The sequence below is a fragment of the Sander lucioperca genome, chromosome 9 (genome assembly GCF_008315115.2).
Source record: "Sander lucioperca isolate FBNREF2018 chromosome 9, SLUC_FBN_1.2, whole genome shotgun sequence".
Lineage (NCBI taxonomy): Eukaryota > Metazoa > Chordata > Actinopteri > Perciformes > Percidae > Sander > Sander lucioperca.
The window spans coordinates 22,206,613-22,224,519 of record NC_050181.1 but is presented as its reverse complement, the minus strand read 5'-3'; the positions used below and the strand labels follow the sequence as shown (position 1 = coordinate 22,224,519).

At 38.6% G+C, this 17,907-nt stretch overlaps 1 protein-coding gene and 1 long non-coding RNA gene across 3 annotated transcripts; one reads left to right on the top strand and one right to left on the bottom strand.

Annotated features, from left to right (window-relative positions):
* Positions 1–337: 337 nt before the first annotated feature.
* Positions 338–10,249, bottom strand: LOC118495868. The gene is made up of 4 exons (XR_004898312.1): positions 10,237–10,249; positions 4,215–4,225; positions 3,093–3,095; positions 338–543 (listed from the first exon to the last, which is right to left on the bottom strand). It is a non-coding gene; the product is annotated as an uncharacterized LOC118495868 (long non-coding RNA).
* On the top strand, positions 1,672–17,569 carry dpydb (dihydropyrimidine dehydrogenase b). Of its 2 annotated transcripts, XM_031310366.2 has the most exons (25): positions 1,675–2,040; positions 3,468–3,578; positions 3,815–3,897; positions 4,256–4,343; positions 4,556–4,717; positions 5,672–5,868; positions 6,302–6,383; positions 6,842–6,929; positions 7,138–7,245; positions 7,503–7,672; positions 7,752–7,962; positions 8,456–8,640; positions 9,552–9,767; positions 12,041–12,205; positions 12,537–12,605; positions 12,748–12,831; positions 12,995–13,115; positions 13,235–13,354; positions 13,808–13,950; positions 15,407–15,461; positions 15,926–16,047; positions 16,498–16,644; positions 16,738–16,800; positions 17,181–17,258; positions 17,353–17,569. In XM_031310366.2, the coding sequence occupies exons 1-25, from the start codon at positions 2,011–2,013 to the stop codon at positions 17,515–17,517; spliced, it is 3,063 nt and encodes a 1,020-aa protein (XP_031166226.1). In that variant the 5' UTR covers positions 1,675–2,010; the 3' UTR covers positions 17,518–17,569. The 2 variants fall into 2 exon arrangements, 1 of the variants encoding a protein (XP_031166226.1); XR_004898304.1 differs by lacking the exons at positions 13,808–13,950; positions 16,738–16,800; positions 17,181–17,258; positions 17,353–17,569 and having other exon boundaries at positions 1,672–2,040; positions 16,498–16,609.
* The last annotated feature ends 338 nt before the right edge of the window (positions 17,570–17,907 follow it).

Genomic DNA, 17,907 nt, shown 5'->3' with positions numbered 1-17,907 from the left:
TGTGGCTTCAATTAGTCTGATTAGGTCTGAAAGGCCTAAAAGCCCCACTCATGACTCAATTGAGAGAACACTTTCATAAAGGTTTTTAACAAACCTATACATCTCAAAAAGGGCCTTTTTTAAAATGCAATATCCCCAAAGGAGTGCATGATATTAGTATGCACAAAAAATAAGGATTTTATATATATGGAACTGTTTCTTCCACTGAATATTTTTCCTTTTACTTTCCTTTTCTTTATTGTGCATAGTAATATGCACTCCTTTGGGGATATTGCATTTTAAAAAAGGCCCTTTTTGAGATGTATAGGTTTGTTAAAAACCTTTATGAAAGTGTTCTCTCAATTGAGTCATGAGTGGGGCTTTTAGGCCTTTCAGACCTAATCAGACTAATTGAAGCCACATGGTGGGTCAGCTGAATGTAAGGCCTACATATATCCCTTCATCAAATGTGTTCACCATTTGCCTGAAGAAGACCCAGTAGGGTTGAAATGTTGCCTTTATATTAAATATGGGAGTTTTAAGCAGTGTTGCGGACATTACATTCTTTCACATGCATCTGTACACACTCTAACAGCCATCTGGACTGTAAGAATAGATATATTATTGTTTATTAGCTCCTACAACATAAAACAAAGATTTTACCCAACTATATTTCAGTGCAGCTGATAGGACGTGTGAGGGAAGGGACAAAGGGCAGTGGTGGAAGAAGTATTTCCTGTAAGTAAAAGTACTAATACCACACTGTAAAAAATACTATGTTACAAGTAAAAGTCTTGCATTGAAAGTGTATACTTTAAGTAAAAGTATGTAAGTATCATCAGGGAAATTTACTTAAAGTACTAAAAGTAAAAGTACTCAATGCAGAAAAATCCTCACATTTTAGAAACTGGAAACGACTATAAACTACATATATTTAGTGTGCAAAAATCTCAATTTGCAAATTAACTAAAGCTGTCAGATGAATGTAGTGGAGTAAAAGTACAATATTTCCTTCTGAAATATAGTGGAGTAGAAGTAGAAAGTGGCGTAAAAAGAAAAGGGTAAGTAAAGTCCAAGTACCTTAAATCTGTACTTAAGCATACAGTACTTGAGCAAATGTAATTAGTTACATTTCAACACGGACAAAGGTGCCTTTTTATCCAGCTTGAGCAACAACAGAAAAATGCTGCAGACTTGAAGACTGAGGAAGAGTTGGAGAAAAATGAAAGTGGAGAGCGAGAGGCTAGAGATGAGAGGCAGGAGAAAGAAATCAGGATATGAGGGAAAGCAAAGAGTGAGATGAAGAAGAACTGAGATGGGAGAATTAGAGGGATGAAGAACCAAGTAAGAAAGGTGATGGAGAGAGGTAACACTGAGATATTTGTCTCCATTCCTGCAACAATTCCATCTTGACCTCATGGTATTTTTTTTTGTGTTAAGAAAAAAAAAATACAGTAACATCCATACAAATAGTATGGATTCACCCTCACCCACCACGGTCAGTGCAGTGCCTCTCCTAAGTTTGTATTGCAGAAAAACAACCTTATACTATTAACTGGCCTATCTGGATTCCATTTCTGCCTAGCAGCAGCGTGCCTAGAAACCGGAAGAGAAAAGTGGAGTCCTTGAGACAGGCAGGAAGGAGTTAAAAGAAAAATATGCAGCCTATGCAGGGTGGAATTTGGACCTGCCAGTTTACTGTAGTTATTGTTTGATTTAACCAGAGCTCAAGAGCAATGCACCCAGAAACAAGTCTGCTGTCCAGTGCTGCGCTGAACTTCGATCCACAGAGAGTTCTATCAGCTTCCTTATCAACTGATTAGTCTGAGAAAAGACAACATATGGGGGCTTAAACAGTCAGTTTGTTGTATAACTGTCAGTGAGAGCAGTGGGCCTGATAAGGACGGTCAGCTCTCAGATAGTTGCACTTGGGAGCAGAGCAGTCCCGGACAGTGCTTCGGACCTCTAATCCAAAAGCCAAAGATCTTCAGAAAGCATTTGGAAGCTTTCATTCCCAAACCAGACAGAATCATGTTGAGTAAAGATCTTCCAGACATTGAGGTAAGTTATGTGTATCTGTTTCTTGAACAGGATTCTCTATTCAGGCTACTCTCTTCATTAACATACTGTGTATCTACAGGTGGCAAATAACCTTGTGCGGAGGCGAAATCTACCTCAAACTCACAATAACAACATATCTGACAATAATCTTGATAATATAAATTCACACATTATGGTACAAACTCATTTTAAGTCATGTAAGGATACAAATGAAAAATTATACATTTTTTACTGATATTCAAACATCATATGATCATGTTTGGAGGCAAAGTACTCCTCTGCCAGGGTTTTTGTTGTTTTTTTGTTTTCAGTGGTAAAGAGAAATTATAAATATGCGGTATGCATCTGTTTAAAAAATATCATAGTAGTTTAAAGTCACTATAAATCAGTTGAAAGTAAGAACAAAAGTGCCCCCCATATGTTGATCTTGACCAAGGCCTAGGGGCTGAAACCTAACCTTTAAAAGAGAAATCCATATGGAGCCAGAGTTGTGCAACACGTTTTTCCTGCTTTCAAGTCTACTTACAGTGATAGCATCTCACTACAACTCTTGGTGTGCGTTTTCTATATTATATAATAAATTGTTGATCAGCAAATTCAAACACACAATCTTTAGGCACTTTAAGGAGGGATTTTTAATCAAATATGTACTTTTCAAATATGATTGTTTTGGTTTAGTTTGGGGATTAGCCTCCATGACTTTAGACAGAACAATAATCTGAGGCCTAACAAGGGGCTACTTTGCTGCCTATAGAAACTCAAAAAAACCTTACTCTACTTGTAGAAACATCAGTTTGATCGCCAAGTACTAAAAAGTAGAAGAATAATTCAAAATGAACAATATTCAAGATTAACTTTATTGTCATTCATACTCTTCACATGGCAAGTGCACAGCAGAACAAAATCACCCTACATCCGGTTCACAAATGTAAAAATGCTAATAAGTGTAAAACTTTAAAAGTTGCTTTCCACCTGTTACTCATGAACTACTACTGGTATCTGTCTTTATAGCCCAGAGAGATCTGCTGGCAAATCTACTGAAACTACAGAACATTCTAGGAAGCTTGCGTGTTTGAATGGTTGGGGTCAAGATGATAAGATAATGACGAGCTGCCAGGTCAATGCACTGAGGTTATGTGACCCGTGGTATGAAGACACAAGAGCAGAAATGAAGAAACAAATTGTGTCCCATACTAACATATTATTACAACATAATTATATATCCAATTAAGAAAGCAAGATCCAAACCAGTCAGATGAGGCAGTATTAAACAGATCTCAACAATTCATTGTTATCATCATCATCAACAATTTGCACAAGTACTTACAGAGTCTAACAATGAGTAGTACAATTATATTTGTAGTCTAACAATCAAGAGGTTGTTTTTTTTTCAGATGTTTTGATCTATTTTCCCTTATTTTCTACAGAGCATCCTGGCTCTGAATCCCAGGGTGAAGACTCATGCTCCAATTATATCCACAGCAAGCAAAAAGAAAGAAAAGAAACACTGGAAGAGAAACTCTGAAAATAACTGTAATGTAAGTATACCACACACACACACACACACACACACACACACGCACACACGAACACACACACACACACACACACACACACACACACACACACACACACACACACACACACAGACAAACACACACACACTTGCTTTGGTTGTGTGGTTTAGTTATGTTTTCTTCCTCTACGTCCATCACTTTTTTTCCCCCGTTTCCTTTAAATTATTTTTCATTATTCTATTTCCTCCACTCTTCAGTCTTGTGTGAAGTTAGAGAACAACTTTGACGATATCAAACACACAACGCTGAGCGAGCGCGGAGCACTACGGGAAGCAATGAGGTGAGAATGAAGGACTTTGTTATTTTACAAAAGATAAAAAAACACTTTCAACTGACTTGTAACACACACCCAATCTCACAAACTCACTCTCATTTAGCAGGCTACAGATTGTCCACAAGTACGAGCTGTATATTTATAAGGTTTAATTTTTGTTGACCGATGGTGATATTTCCAGTGATAACATCAAAAAGAAAACCTGTGGCTGACAGCAGTGCATGCGAATAAAAACAATGTTGTACATTGTTGACTTCACATTATAGTTGCCGTGATGCTTGCTGCTTTCTTTGACTAGTCTGGAACAAATGATTTTTCATAACTTAGTTTTAAACTGTTAAATAAAAGTAAAATCTGTGTTTAGGTGTCTAAAATGTGTGGATGCTCCCTGTCAGAAGAGCTGCCCTACTAATCTGGACATAAAGTCATTTATTACAAGCATCTCTAATAAGGTACTGCAAAATATATACACACAAACACACTCATGCATCCACACGCACGGCCATTTTGACAGTTCAATGCCGTGGAAGATGGTTTCGAAGAATTTAAGAACAAAAATAAATGTAGAGTAGTTAAATATACAGAAAATTATAAGTAGTATTTATGTGTGTGTGTGTGTGTGTGTGTGTGTGTGTGTGTGTGTGTGTGTGTGTGTGTTTACCAGAACTACTATGGGTCAGCGCGAGCCATCCTTTCTGACAACCCCCTGGGTTTGACCTGTGGAATGGTTTGTCCCACATCAGAGCTGTGTGTGGGCGGCTGCAACTTGTATGCTTCTGAGGAGGGACCCATTAATATCGGAGGGCTACAGCAGTTTGCTACTGAGGTACAACATGTATAGCTGTCAATAATAAGTATAAAACTTATGACAAATTGTTTCTGGGCGCCTGGCTAGCTCACCTGGTAGCGCCCTGGTAGGCGCCCATATATAGAGATTAACTCCCTGATACAGCGTGGGCCCCCTCTCTTTCCCATTTCATGTCTTCAGCTATCCTGTATAAATAAAAGGCCTAAAAAATGCCCAAAAAATAATAACTGTTTCTGTAATTCCTAACCCTAACCATACAGCAGTGTCTTAAAAACTCAGTATATTCTTCCCAGGTGAGATCAAGCTTTCAAATTGGCTTTGGGTTTAAAAAATTATTTGTATTACATTAAGGTTAATGTTAAAGCAACAACATGTAACTTTTAAGAGAAAAAATATTTTTCTTTTAAATGAAAAGTATATTTCTAAGCACCGTTGGTCAATTAAGCACACTCAGGGTTTTTACTGATACAGCCTTACTTGGTCTGATATGTGCATTAGCTTATAGCTAATATAGGCTTTAGATAGATAGCTATGTAACTGGCATCATGGAGTCAGTGTGCTGAATTTATGATTCTTGAGCCTTGGACATTATAGTTTGACGAAATAATCTTAAACGAAGGTCCACTTATAGTGTGTTCAACTACAATTACTAGCCCCTGTAGGTTGGATATGGATGGATTTTGCTCAATTTTCAGTTGCAGTCGAAAGCTGAGGATTAAACTTGTAAGTGGGCAATGAACTACAGTCATTTCTACTTGAACAAGTAGTGCAATATATTCTAAAAATAAATCATCGTCCCTTTATTGCCAATTGTGGCCACTGTTCAGCAAGAGCTGCATAGGCTCACTTTAAAGTCAGCCATGTTGTGTTGAGAGTTATGTACAGTATATCAGTGTTACGATATGAATGGAGTCTATTAAAGGGCTTGACCAGTATTATTTCAAATATGCGTGTGTGCTTTTTTCTTCCTAGGTGTTTAGCAAGATGGGCATCCCTCAGATCAGAAATCCTGACCTGCCACCAGCCAATGAGATGCCAGAGTCTTACCACGCCCCTATAGCTCTAATTGGTTGTGGCCCAGCATCAGTCAGCTGTGCCTCCTTCCTGGCCCGTCTTGGATATGATAATATTACCATATTTGAGAAACAGAAGTACATTGGAGGCCTAAGGTAAAATATCATCATCGTCATCGTTGTCATCATCATAATGATCATAATCATTATCATACTGTGTATCATATCATATCAAAGATGTAGATATCAAAGCAGTATGATATAAGAGAAATTATGTATATAGTATGATATTATATTGTATCAACAAAAGGATTTGATTAATTAGTTTTAAGTCAGCCTTTATCATAGGACTTTTACACACATAATTATTACAAAGCAGGGCTAAAGATACAGCAAATGCTGTTAATGAGAAATTAAAAAACATAAATCCTCAATAACTGCAAAAATAAAAACAAACTTGGCATTAATCCAGCAAAATCTTTGACAAAGTTTGACAAGGTCATCTGACTATTTTGTTACTTGGCAACTAAATGTTCAATAATTTTTGAAACACATTCAACATTTAACAAATGTGTTTGCCTCCCTGTAGCACATCAGAAATCCCTCAGTTCCGGCTTCCCTATGAGGTCGTCCAGTTTGAAATAGACCTGATGAAGGATTTGGGAGTCAAGGTATGTAACTCCTATCTTATTCACACATAATTTTTGAAGTGCCCTTAGTGTCCATACTGTAAAATGCTGGAATACACAGAGTATTTCAATACTTGTTTGTTTATCTAGTCTCTCTCTCTCTCTCTCTCTCTCTCTCTCTCTCTCTCTCTCTATCTTGTTTTGGTTTTTGATCATCTCAATGGACTCCACGTGTACTGAAATATGATCCCAAACCTTTGAAATCTATTGTCAGTCCCATGTTGGACAGAAAATGGACAAAGATCAAATAATTCAAGTTGATTCATACTGTTGCATATTCATGAAAATTAGGACAACAATAATGACGTGTTAAGACCTTTCTGATCATTTCATTCCATCCTTACACAGTCTTGTAAAATGTGTGTGTGTGTGTGTGTGTGTGTGTGTGTGTGTGTGTGTGTGTGTGTGTGTGTGTGTGTGTGTGTGTGTGTACAAACCAGGTGGTGTGTGAGAAGGGTCTAGGTGTTAATGGAATGACTTTGACATCCCTGAAAGAGGAAGGATTTAAATCTGTCTTCATCGGGATTGGTGAGCGCCTCTTAATCCATCTGTAACAATTGTATGTTGTATGTTATGCAAACATGGTTTAATACAGAAAATCTTTGTGAGTCTTGGCTTTTTAAGTTTGTTAAATTGCTCAAAGTCACAATGGAGCCATTGACAATCGTATCTGTTGAAACTATTTTAAAATACACACTCTTTTTCTTACAATGCATCGGTCTGTGTGTGTCTCCAGGTCTCCCTCAGGCCAACAGAGCTCCAATGTTCCAGGGTTTAACAATGGATCAAGGTTTCTTCACTTCTAAAGACTTTCTGCCCATGGTGGCCTCAGCCAGCAAGAAAGGTACTGTGGTGAACACACACACACACACACACACACACACACACACACACACACACACATTTAGAGGAAATACACACAGACACAGCAGTTTCGCTGGTGACATCACTTCAACTAACAAACATATGTAGGTATGAATGGGAAATCAGACAGGAAGCGGGCTAGTTCAAAAAAAACTTTTAGTGCAGAAAAGTATATTTTACAAGTCAGAGAACATCTCACGTCACCATATGTCTCTGTCTCGGTCTCACTGTGTCCAGGTATGTGTCAGTGTCGCTCCTCTCTGCCAGAGATAAGAGGTATGGTGATAGTTTTGGGGGCTGGTGACACTGCGTTTGACTGCGCCACCTCTGCTCTTCGCTGTGGAGCCAAGAGAGTCTACGTCTGCTTCAGGAAGGGATTCACTAACATCAGGGCTGTTCCAGAGGAGGTACGGATGAGGAATGGATGGATATGCAGGCAGATGGAAAAATAGAGAATATTGAATACATGTGTTTTTTTTCTGTCAGATGGAGTTGGCTAAGGAGGAGCGGTGTGAGTTCCTGCCCTTCCTGTCTCCTCGTGAGGTCATCATGAAGAACGGTCGGGTTGCCGGGTTACAGTTCTGTCGCACCGAGCAGACTGAGGAGGGCGATTGGATGGAAGATGAGGACCAAATTGTCAGACTCAAGGCTGATTACATCATCAGTGCCTTTGGTTCTATGCTCAACGAGCCTCAAGGTAATTAACCAATTAGCTGAGTACCAGCTAGCAGTTAGCCCTGAACTAATGATAATAATGAATCTGAAGATGTTTTATAAATCTGTCTTTGGTTTGTGAAAGGTATCTGTGTATTTTTTCAGTTTTTTTTGTATGTTGATATGTTGTATTTATAATAAATAAATAAAATATTGGTATTTAAAGGCTAATTTCTACTACAGATGATTTTCATACAAATCTAAATATTTTTTTACTTTATTTATTAAACACAGGATGACTTTCATAGATGTTATCAACCAATATGGCTCGCCACAATCTTCCAAACTCTTGGTCTCTTTGTCTGACCGACTATGGAAAAGGTCCTACAAAATATATATATATATATATATATATGCATATGTTTGTTACATTACAGAAATTAAGTCTTTGAGCTTTTCAGATTTGTAGGAATTGTTTCCGTAAGTTTGTTTCCTGTTTTCATACATAACCCGATGCATATTTTGTCTGTGTGTAGTGAGCGAGGCCATGGCTCCTGTGAAGATGACCCGCTGGGGTACTCCAGAGGTGAACACCGACACCATGCAGACCAGTGAGCCCTGGGTGTTTGCAGGAGGAGACATTGCTGGTTTGGCGAACACCACAGTGGAATCAGTGAACGATGGCAAACAGGCTTCATGGCACATTCACAGATACATTCAGGTAAATCTGTCTCTCCAGTCCAGGGCTGCATACAGATCTCATACAGCTGACATCAGTTAGAGAGAGCTAAGTCTCATATGTGTAATCTTGGTTAGAATTTGTAGTTCATTCTGAAGAAGTCACATAGGCCTTACAGTACATAATGTGCCACACCATTTTCTTCAGATCCTTTGTTCCATTTCATTTGAAAGGTCTGCTGTAGGGTACTGTAAGAGAAATAATTGTATCTTTGCCCAGATGAAGAAGAAATAAATAAATCAGGCCACATGCCAATTCTTAATAAAGACTAGTAGAAACTATTAAAGGTTCATTCAACACACGTTTGTCAGACCCAAACATGGGTCCAGCTGTCCCACTGTCACCTTACTAGCTTCAGCTGAACAGAGATAACCTATTTATCTCTTACCCAAAGTTACACAAACATATAAAAAGTGTTATAGAGTTATAAAAAGATTTATTATACAAAATATATAAGCATTTGAAATGACAAAATTAACCTCTCAGGTACTCTGTGTGCGTACCTGACATATGTTATTGTGCTGGGTATGTTTATATTCAGTTGGAACTTCGACATCAGAAGCCTTTTTTAATGTAATAAGCAATACCAAATGATTTTCTATACAGTATTTGTTTCTCGTTTAAATTTACATATTAGATCTTCTTTCAATGCAGTTCATGAATGTGATGTTGACTGTAACGTTTAAGAGCTTCACAGGAGCACATGAATGCATCAAACAAAGAGCAGACAGATTTTTTTCTTATTAACTCTGAGTACCACCACAGTAATGAGTACTGGGACTTGCCTTTTGGACACCAAGTACATCATGATGATTTTAACTCAGGCCTAACTCCATGAATAAAATATTAATGATGCGAGTGAAATATTTGTTCCATCTCCCTTCCTACTGCAGTCCACGCACGGACAGACAGTGGACCCAGTCCCGAAGCTGCCGTTGTTCTACAGTGCTATAGATCAGGTGGACATCAGCGTTGAGATGTGTGGGATAAAGTTTCCCAACCCGTTCGGCCTGGCATCTGCCCCTCCCACCACCAGCACAGCTATGATCAGAAGAGCTTTTGAACAAGGATGGGGCTTCGCTTTAACAAAGACATTCGGGCTGGATAAGGTACAGTCTGAGACGGTTTAGAGTCTTTGGAACAGTAAACACACACACACACACACACACACACACGCACACACACACACACACACACACACACACACGCACACACACACACACACACACACACACACACACGCACACACACACACACACGCACACACACACACACACACACACACACACACACACACACACACACTGTAAGGTACCAAGCAAGCAGCACATATAGTTGCACAAATAATGCAAAAATAAGTGATTTCTAGTATTTTTAGAAAAAGCCTAGGAGGCAAACTTATAAGCTATTTTGGGTCTAATACATTTCACCGAAGCAGACACAAAAAGGTAACTATTACTGTACATTTTGGAAATGATTTAATTAGTAACTTACAAGAAGAACCAACTTTACAGTATCTGAATGTGGCCAAACCTTCTGGAACCCACTTTTATAGCCATTTACCCATTTTAGTGTGACTATTTTCATTTGTTCAGTTTGTTGCAGCTTTATTTATAGTTCACAGGTACTATGTAAGGCAGTGCTTGATATCTAACAGAGATGGTAACATCCAAAAAAAAGTAGCAAAATAGTGTAGGGCTGCATTAACATTTAATTTTATTGTTGATAAGTCTGCCAGTAATTTGGTTGACCAAGAATATTAGCAAATATTCATATTTCTTTCAATCCTGGGACAACCATTTAAAGCACTTTGTAACTTTGTTTTGAAAAGTTGCTTATAAAATGTTTATTATTATATTATTATTATCGTTTGAGAAGCTGGCACCAGGTTTTTTTTCTGGCTCTCTGCTTAAAAAGATCAACTAAGTAACCAATTGATTATAAACAGTGGCGGGCCGTGTATTTTACAACTGGGCCTTCAGTATTATCCTACAGCAATTAAACCACCTTTGAATAACCTCACTGTGACACTAGGACATTATCGTGTGGAATAAAGTGATTTAACACAAGGCTCAACACCAAGATGGTTTTAATACACTATTGCAGAGACATGAATACACGGTCACTGAAGCCATCACTTTTATGCAGTATGGCAGGATGCTGCATCACATATATTCCCTGTTTACACGTACATGGTTATTTTGTAAAACGGAGACATTTAAATGGAGGTTTAGGCAGCCGAGAGAGAGAAAGAGGAAGTGATTCGTAGCTGTTGTTGCTATTTTCGGGATTCTGATTGGCTAACATGAGCGTCTCGTTACACTGCCACCTACAGGTTTGGCATGCTCTTGATGGCATTGACGGCATATATACACGGGTACATGTAAACAAACACTTTTCTGAAAACTGACAGCTGTGCACAATGTTATTTTTAAAAACGGTTGAAATGTCCATTTATGAAAATAGCCGGCCACGTGTAAACGTAGCAATAGTCAAAATTAATGTTATTACCAAAGAAACAAAAACAAACCCACAACATCCGGTCACATTTACTCATACGATGACCACAAAACAATCAAAAACACAAATTACACAATCGGCGATCAACAGGCTTCCCAATTCCAGCCAAGCTGCTGGGCCTCAACAACACACACATGCCACCACGCACACACAAAGGCACAGTGGCCACTGACACTGCTCAAACCTTAAACACCAGCAGCAACTAAATCTAAAGCGAGCAGTAATAGCTAGTAAAATCATTTCACTAAAATGCAGAAACATCCATTAAACTTACCAAAAGCTGCTCAGCATTTGAAGAAAAAGTACATCCACCTTTCTTTTATTAACTTTTTTCATTAACTTTTACTTTCTAAAACTCAAACTGAACTTGAACTAACGTTACTGCTACAGTTATGTGATGCTAGCTAGTTTTGCTTCTCAGCCACCATATACTAACTGGTCCGAAAAATGCTGACATAGGTGGGTGGGCCAGCTAGAAGGCTTTGGTCTGTCAAAGAATATGCCCAACAAGGCAAAAAGGGCAAACTTAAAATTTGATTACAATTAAAAATATATAATTTTCTGACAATCTCTTGGCCAGCAGAGAAGGCCTTGCTGGCCCTAACGGCCCACCTCCGATTATAAAAATGATTGGCAATTGATTTCTGATTAATTGACTAATTGGTGTGTCTGTCATGTTTCAGGGAATGCCTTTTTTATTAGCTTTATAGGTAATATGTTGGAATTAATGGATAACATGCAAACTTACATGCATGACATGGAACTGGAATTTGACTCCATTTACCAACCCAGTAAAAAAACAGTTAGCTTTCCACAGCCACCACTGTCTCTGTGATTAGTCTCTATAAATCTGTGTCTGCAGGATCTGGTGACCAACGTTTCTCCTCGTATTGTGCGTGGCACCACCTCAGGGCATTTGTTTGGACCAGGTCAAGGGTCCTTCCTCAACATTGAGCTCATCAGTGAAAAGACAGCAGCCTACTGGTGTCAGTCAGTCGCCGAGCTGAAGAGGGACTTCCCTAATAATGTAAGTTTTGTGTCACGTTGTTTCTTCATGGACAAAGTTTTGTCTTGACTCTATTAAGAACATGAAAAGCCAAATGAAAATGACAACAGGCCAAAGGTTACCTATTATGTTACAAAAAAGCAGACCTATTTGCATGTTGATGTAGATCTATCTGTCATGGTGACTGCCTATCAACAGTGTTAATAGTCTGATCCAACACCATAGTGAGATTCAATTTTCAAGTCTTTGTGTCTGAAATATATTATGTGCGATGAATGGAAGAAAGGGTTTGACACTCTCTTACATTGGGTTTGGACATTTGAAAATGAAGATTTCCCTGTCTCTCTGTCAGGTGGTGATCTCCAGTATAATGTGTAGTTACAACAAGGAAGATTGGACAGAACTAGCCAAGATGGCAGAGGTAAGAAATATTACATACCAGTAACATAATCTTTCCCATTTATAGAATGTACTGCACATTTTAACTACTGTATAATTATTATTTTTACATGTTACAAACTGTGTGGCTTGTTGAGGTGTGAAATATAAAAACGTGTGTATAGGAATCAGGAGCAGATGCATTGGAGCTGAACCTGTCTTGTCCTCATGGGATGGGGGAGAGAGGAATGGGTCTGGCCTGTGGACAGGTACACACACACACACACACACACACACACACACACACACACACACACACACACACACACACACAGGATACCATTTAGTGTAATCTTTAAAAAATTAACAATTTGATTTGATAAATTGTTTGTGTATTGACATGTTTGTGTTTTTATGTGTCATTGTCAATAGGACCCGGTGTTGGTGCGTAACATCTGTCGCTGGGTGCGTGCAGCCATTTCCATTCCATTCTTTGCCAAGCTGACACCAAATGTTACCAATATTGTCGACATCGCCAAGGCTGCTCATGAAGGTAAACACACTGTTTTGCGCAACACGCATTTCTTTTTCTTTCCTCCACATAATTTATGCTACTGTACTTTTACATTGCATAGTGCAAATAATTAACATGTATGTAATGAATGTCTATAGGTGGAGCAGATGGAGTAACAGCCACTAACACAGTCTCAGGTTTGATGGGACTGAAGGCCGACGGCTCCCCCTGGCCGAGTGTTGGAACAGGCAAACGCACCACGTATGGAGGGGTGTCTGGTAAGGACATACAAACACGTACACGATCCCTTTTAACTGTAAGTTACAGTTTTGCACATATTGTACTTCTAACAAACCTCAGGGGACTCAAAAAGACAGATTAAAAAGGGAATGGTCAAAATGAAGAGCAGAGGCCACAATATCCTTATTTTAATCCCCAATGTGGGTCGAGCTCCAAAAACGCTAGATCCTACACTTCCCATAATGCATCTTCATTGCGTCTTTCACCAGAACCTCTCTGTCTGATAAACACCTCCAGTACATAACATAGGCTTTCTGTTATGAAATGTGTAGTGTTCAAGCCCAAGTTGAGACAATCCAGATGACATCATCAGGGCCTTTTTATTATATATCTTTAAAAGATCCTTGAGTGACTGAATGAATTAAAATGACATGAGGTACACTAGTGAGTTGCTTCTCCTAAGCTCTTAATAATATTAACAATGTGTGCAGGTAATGCCATCAGACCCATCGCTCTCAGAGCAGTATCAGCAATTGCCAGAGCAATTCCTGGTTTTCCAATTCTGGCCACCGGAGGTATCGACTCAGCAGAGAGTGGGCTACAGTTTCTTCACGCCGGAGCCTCAGTGTTACAGGTGATAATATTACTGCGACACCTACCAGGGTGAGACTGAAGTAATGGTTTACTCTAGAAATCAGTCAGTCAATGTTAATATGATGCAGTTTAGTGAAATTGTACAATACATCTTTTTCTTAAAACTTTAATCTGATTCCCCTTACTGTTTAACAACACTGTAGATGAGCTGTTACTACATTAAGTTTACTATTCTCCTAGATAGATAGATAGATAGATAGATAGATAGATAGATAGATTTGTATTAATCCCAAAAAAATGGGAAATTCCGGTGTTGCAGCAGCAAAAATATCAGACACACATCCCACATACAGAATATACATGAAGTAAAAGGATACAATATACATGAAATAATAATAGGATAGAATATTAGAACAAATAGTTTAAAATATATATAAGTTGGGAATAAAAACTGTACAACTGTTTAAATAGTATTTATAAAGCTGTAGGTAAACAAACCTACTGTGCAAGTTGCAATTAGTGCAGTTGTGATGTCTATGAGTCGTATCTGTCACTCAGTGAAGAAGTGTTAAATAGTTTGATTGCCTGCGGCAGGAATGATTTCTTGTTTCGGTCCGTGCGACATCAAAGCTGTCGGTCCGACATCTGTGCTTTTTTTCAGTGATTCTTAGAAAGAAACGCTGTGCAAATATGAAAAGTTACATCCAGTAAAGTAAAGATCCCTGACTTTGTAATTAAATTAAATATAACTTGAAAGCTGCAGTGGAAAGGAAGCAAAAAAATGCCAGAATTTGAAGTAGAGTGAGACCTCTTCCTGCAGCTCTCCCTCTCCTCTCTCTGTCGCACGGGCAATGCATGGACAGAACAGCCAATAGGAATGACCTGTGATTGACCAAAGTCTCCTGTGATGGCTAGATTTTCTGAAGCCTATACAGAGGGAAGTGTAGTTTTCTCTCAGAAAACATGAATTACAATATGCTGAAAGAATATTATGGAATTGTTGCCCAACAATGCCAAAAATAAAGTGCCTACCACAGCTTTAATGTCTGTGCCTTTTGGAATGGCAGTGATTGAGACAGAGACTGTATTTAAGTTATCCAATAAGGTTCTTACTTTCCTTTTAGTCCGGAGAATAAAGTCTTAAACAAGCTCTGGAGTGGATATTTCTTAGCAGAGGTTACCACGGTGTAAACAGTAATCAAGTTTTTAAAGTGAGAAGTTCGGCAAAACAAAGTGTTCATCCCTCTCGTGTTAATGTAATGTACTGTGGGTAACAAAAGTAAGTGCAGCGTGTAAACAAGCCATTTAAGTGGGTTTAGAAAAATAATTTGTTCATTTAAAAGAATGATTTGAGGGATAGAAACAATGGCAAGCAGTAGTCTTTAATGAAAATATCCAAATTGCAGTTATTTGAAGCAAAATAAAATCTTACTTTATTTGGTTTGCATTATGTTTTTGTTGATGTCTGTTTGTCTTCCTGTGTCTGATTCCCACAGGTGTGCAGTGCAATACAGAACCAGGACTTCACAGTGATTGAGGATTATTGTGTAGGTATGTAACTTGTTTCTGTACTTTGCACGCTCAAGACATTAAGCAAATCTAACGTATTTGACCCTAAAACAACAAAAGAGCAATAATGATAAACATCTCTACTGTAGTTGTATTTTACAATGCCATGAACTGTTACTGCCTTCTTTTAAACAATGGAATGCATGCATTTAGCATTAATATTCCTAGTTTTTGGAAATCTCAAACAATGACCCATGGGCCCGGTTTATTTGTTCCTTGTTTATCATGTTAACAGGATGTACTCTGCGAGCTAAAGTCTGTATTGACATGGGAGATTGATTTTACGTTTTTATACAGGTCTGAAGAGTTATGTACACACACTTTGTATGCTCTCGACCCTCCTGAAAAAAACACCAACCTAAAAATGGTCCAATGTATCTAGATGCTTCTACTTATGGATATTTAAACTATAGGATAATACTATTATGGTGGCTATGTGTGTTCAGGTCTGAAGGCCTTGTTGTACCTGAAGAGCCTGGAGCTGAAGGACTGGGACGGTCAGTCTCCTCCAACAGAGAGACATCAGAAGGGAAAACCTGTTCCCAGACTGGAAGACCTAGTGGGAAAGGTACCACTTCTTACTACCAATAATACTACTATTAGTATTATACTAATTGTACTTCTGCTGCCATTGGCACCACTACTTATGTAGAAGAAGTAAATAAAAGACATGAATGAAGCTGAAAAGAAAATGGTTCATGAAGCTTCATAAAGCTTCATGAACCATTTTCTTTATTTTCTGAGCCCGCTAGATGGCGCTCTCTGTTCAACAAAGGGTTCAAGGCCCTTGAGCCTTTTTATTAAAACCTAGAATGGAATCTAGTAGGGTCAACAAATAAAACTAATATTTCATTGCTGAATGTTGGAACGGAGGAGTGAATCAACAACCTATACAGAGTGTTTAGACTAATACTTTCTCTAAATGTGTGTGTGTGTGTGTGTGTGTGTGTGTGTGTGTGTGTGTGTGTGTGCGTGTGTGCGTGTGTGTGTGTGTGTGTCTGTGTCTGTGTGTGTTTAGAGCCTCCCTAGCTTTGGTCCATACCTCCAGCAGAGGACAGATGCCATCGCAGAATACAAGAAAAAGCTTAGAAACAACAAGGCTGATGCGATAAAAGCCGACATCCGCCAGGTCAACACGCCCCAGAAAGCCGTCCCTGCTGTCAAGGTATGGCATACACTCGTGATTCCTTTGGACGTATTGTGCTTTGTTCTGTGAAATAACTTTTTAACCAAGTAGGCATCTGTGTTTTGTGTGTAGGATGTGATAGCCAGAGCGCTGCGCCACATTGGAGCATACCAAGAACTAAACAACATGGAGCAGGTACCCTCTTTTCTCACACATTATATCACATTTATATTCTAAGAATTATACAGGTACATATTAAATATTCATAAATGCTTTCCAATAAAAGAAAGTTGTAAGAAGGGATTTTGAAGGTGCTAATGATGTGGCGTGTCTGATTTCAGTAGGCAGAGTGTTCCACAGTCTGGGATAACCAATGTGATGATGTGGTAATCATCTACAGACAGCAAATCAAAAGCAACCTCTACCAGAGATTGTTTTTGTCTTATATAAAGTCACAATATTAGTACAGTTATCACTGACCTCCACAGATAAACAATAAGTCCCTGCCTGCATGTCTGAGTGTGACTGTACCTTAAGTAGTAATAAAAAAAGTTGACCTTCCCCTATGTTCTCAGGTCCAGGCTCTGATAGATGAGGAGATGTGTATCAACTGTGGAAAATGTTACATGACTTGCAATGACTCTGGGTACCAGGTATGTCGGTCCGTCTGTCTGTCACAATATTTTAAACACATTTTTAAGACTTCTGCCTCAGTCCTGTAACATGATGTGCTTACTGTCTTTCCAGGCTATAACATTCCACCCAGAGACCCACCTTCCCATGGTGACTGATAGCTGCACGGGCTGCACTCTGTGCCTCAGCGTCTGTCCAATCATAGACTGCATCACTATGGTTACCATGAAAAAACCCTATAAACCCAAGAGGGGTGTGCCCATTAGTCCTGTCTGCTAAAGGGAAAGACAAAACCAAAACCGTCCACATATTCGATAATAACGGACCAGATGTTATGAAGTTTTGTTTTATGACAAATAAATCTGTCGAATGAGGTTTGATATTTGTTGTGTCCCATAAATGCAAGTCACTTAGATGATGTAAAGACTTCAAAAGTGGCAGAAGAATGACATCCTTTGTGTTTATCTGCTTTATATAGAAGAAGAGGTGGGAGGTTATGAAAAATGTAGTCTTGATTTTATGAAATACTAACACCATTGATCTCACTGGAGAAAACCTTTTAAAGGTCACAGTTCACAATAATGGTATCAAAATTAATTACGCAATAATTTAACTGTTATTCTGGCTCAAATCATTTAAGTAATTGTGGATTCTGCTTTATTGTTATTA

Excerpts from the sequence above, each read along its gene's own strand:
- dpydb (XM_031310366.2), top strand. The coding sequence starts at position 2,011 with ATGTTGAGTAAAGATCTTCCAGACATTGAG. Across the intron at positions 12,206-12,536 it reads AGAGGGACTTCCCTAATAAT|GTGGTGATCTCCAGTATAAT; the intron begins GTAAGTTTTGTG and ends TCTCTCTGTCAG. Across the intron at positions 17,259-17,352 it reads GCAATGACTCTGGGTACCAG|GCTATAACATTCCACCCAGA; the intron begins GTATGTCGGTCC and ends CTGTCTTTCCAG.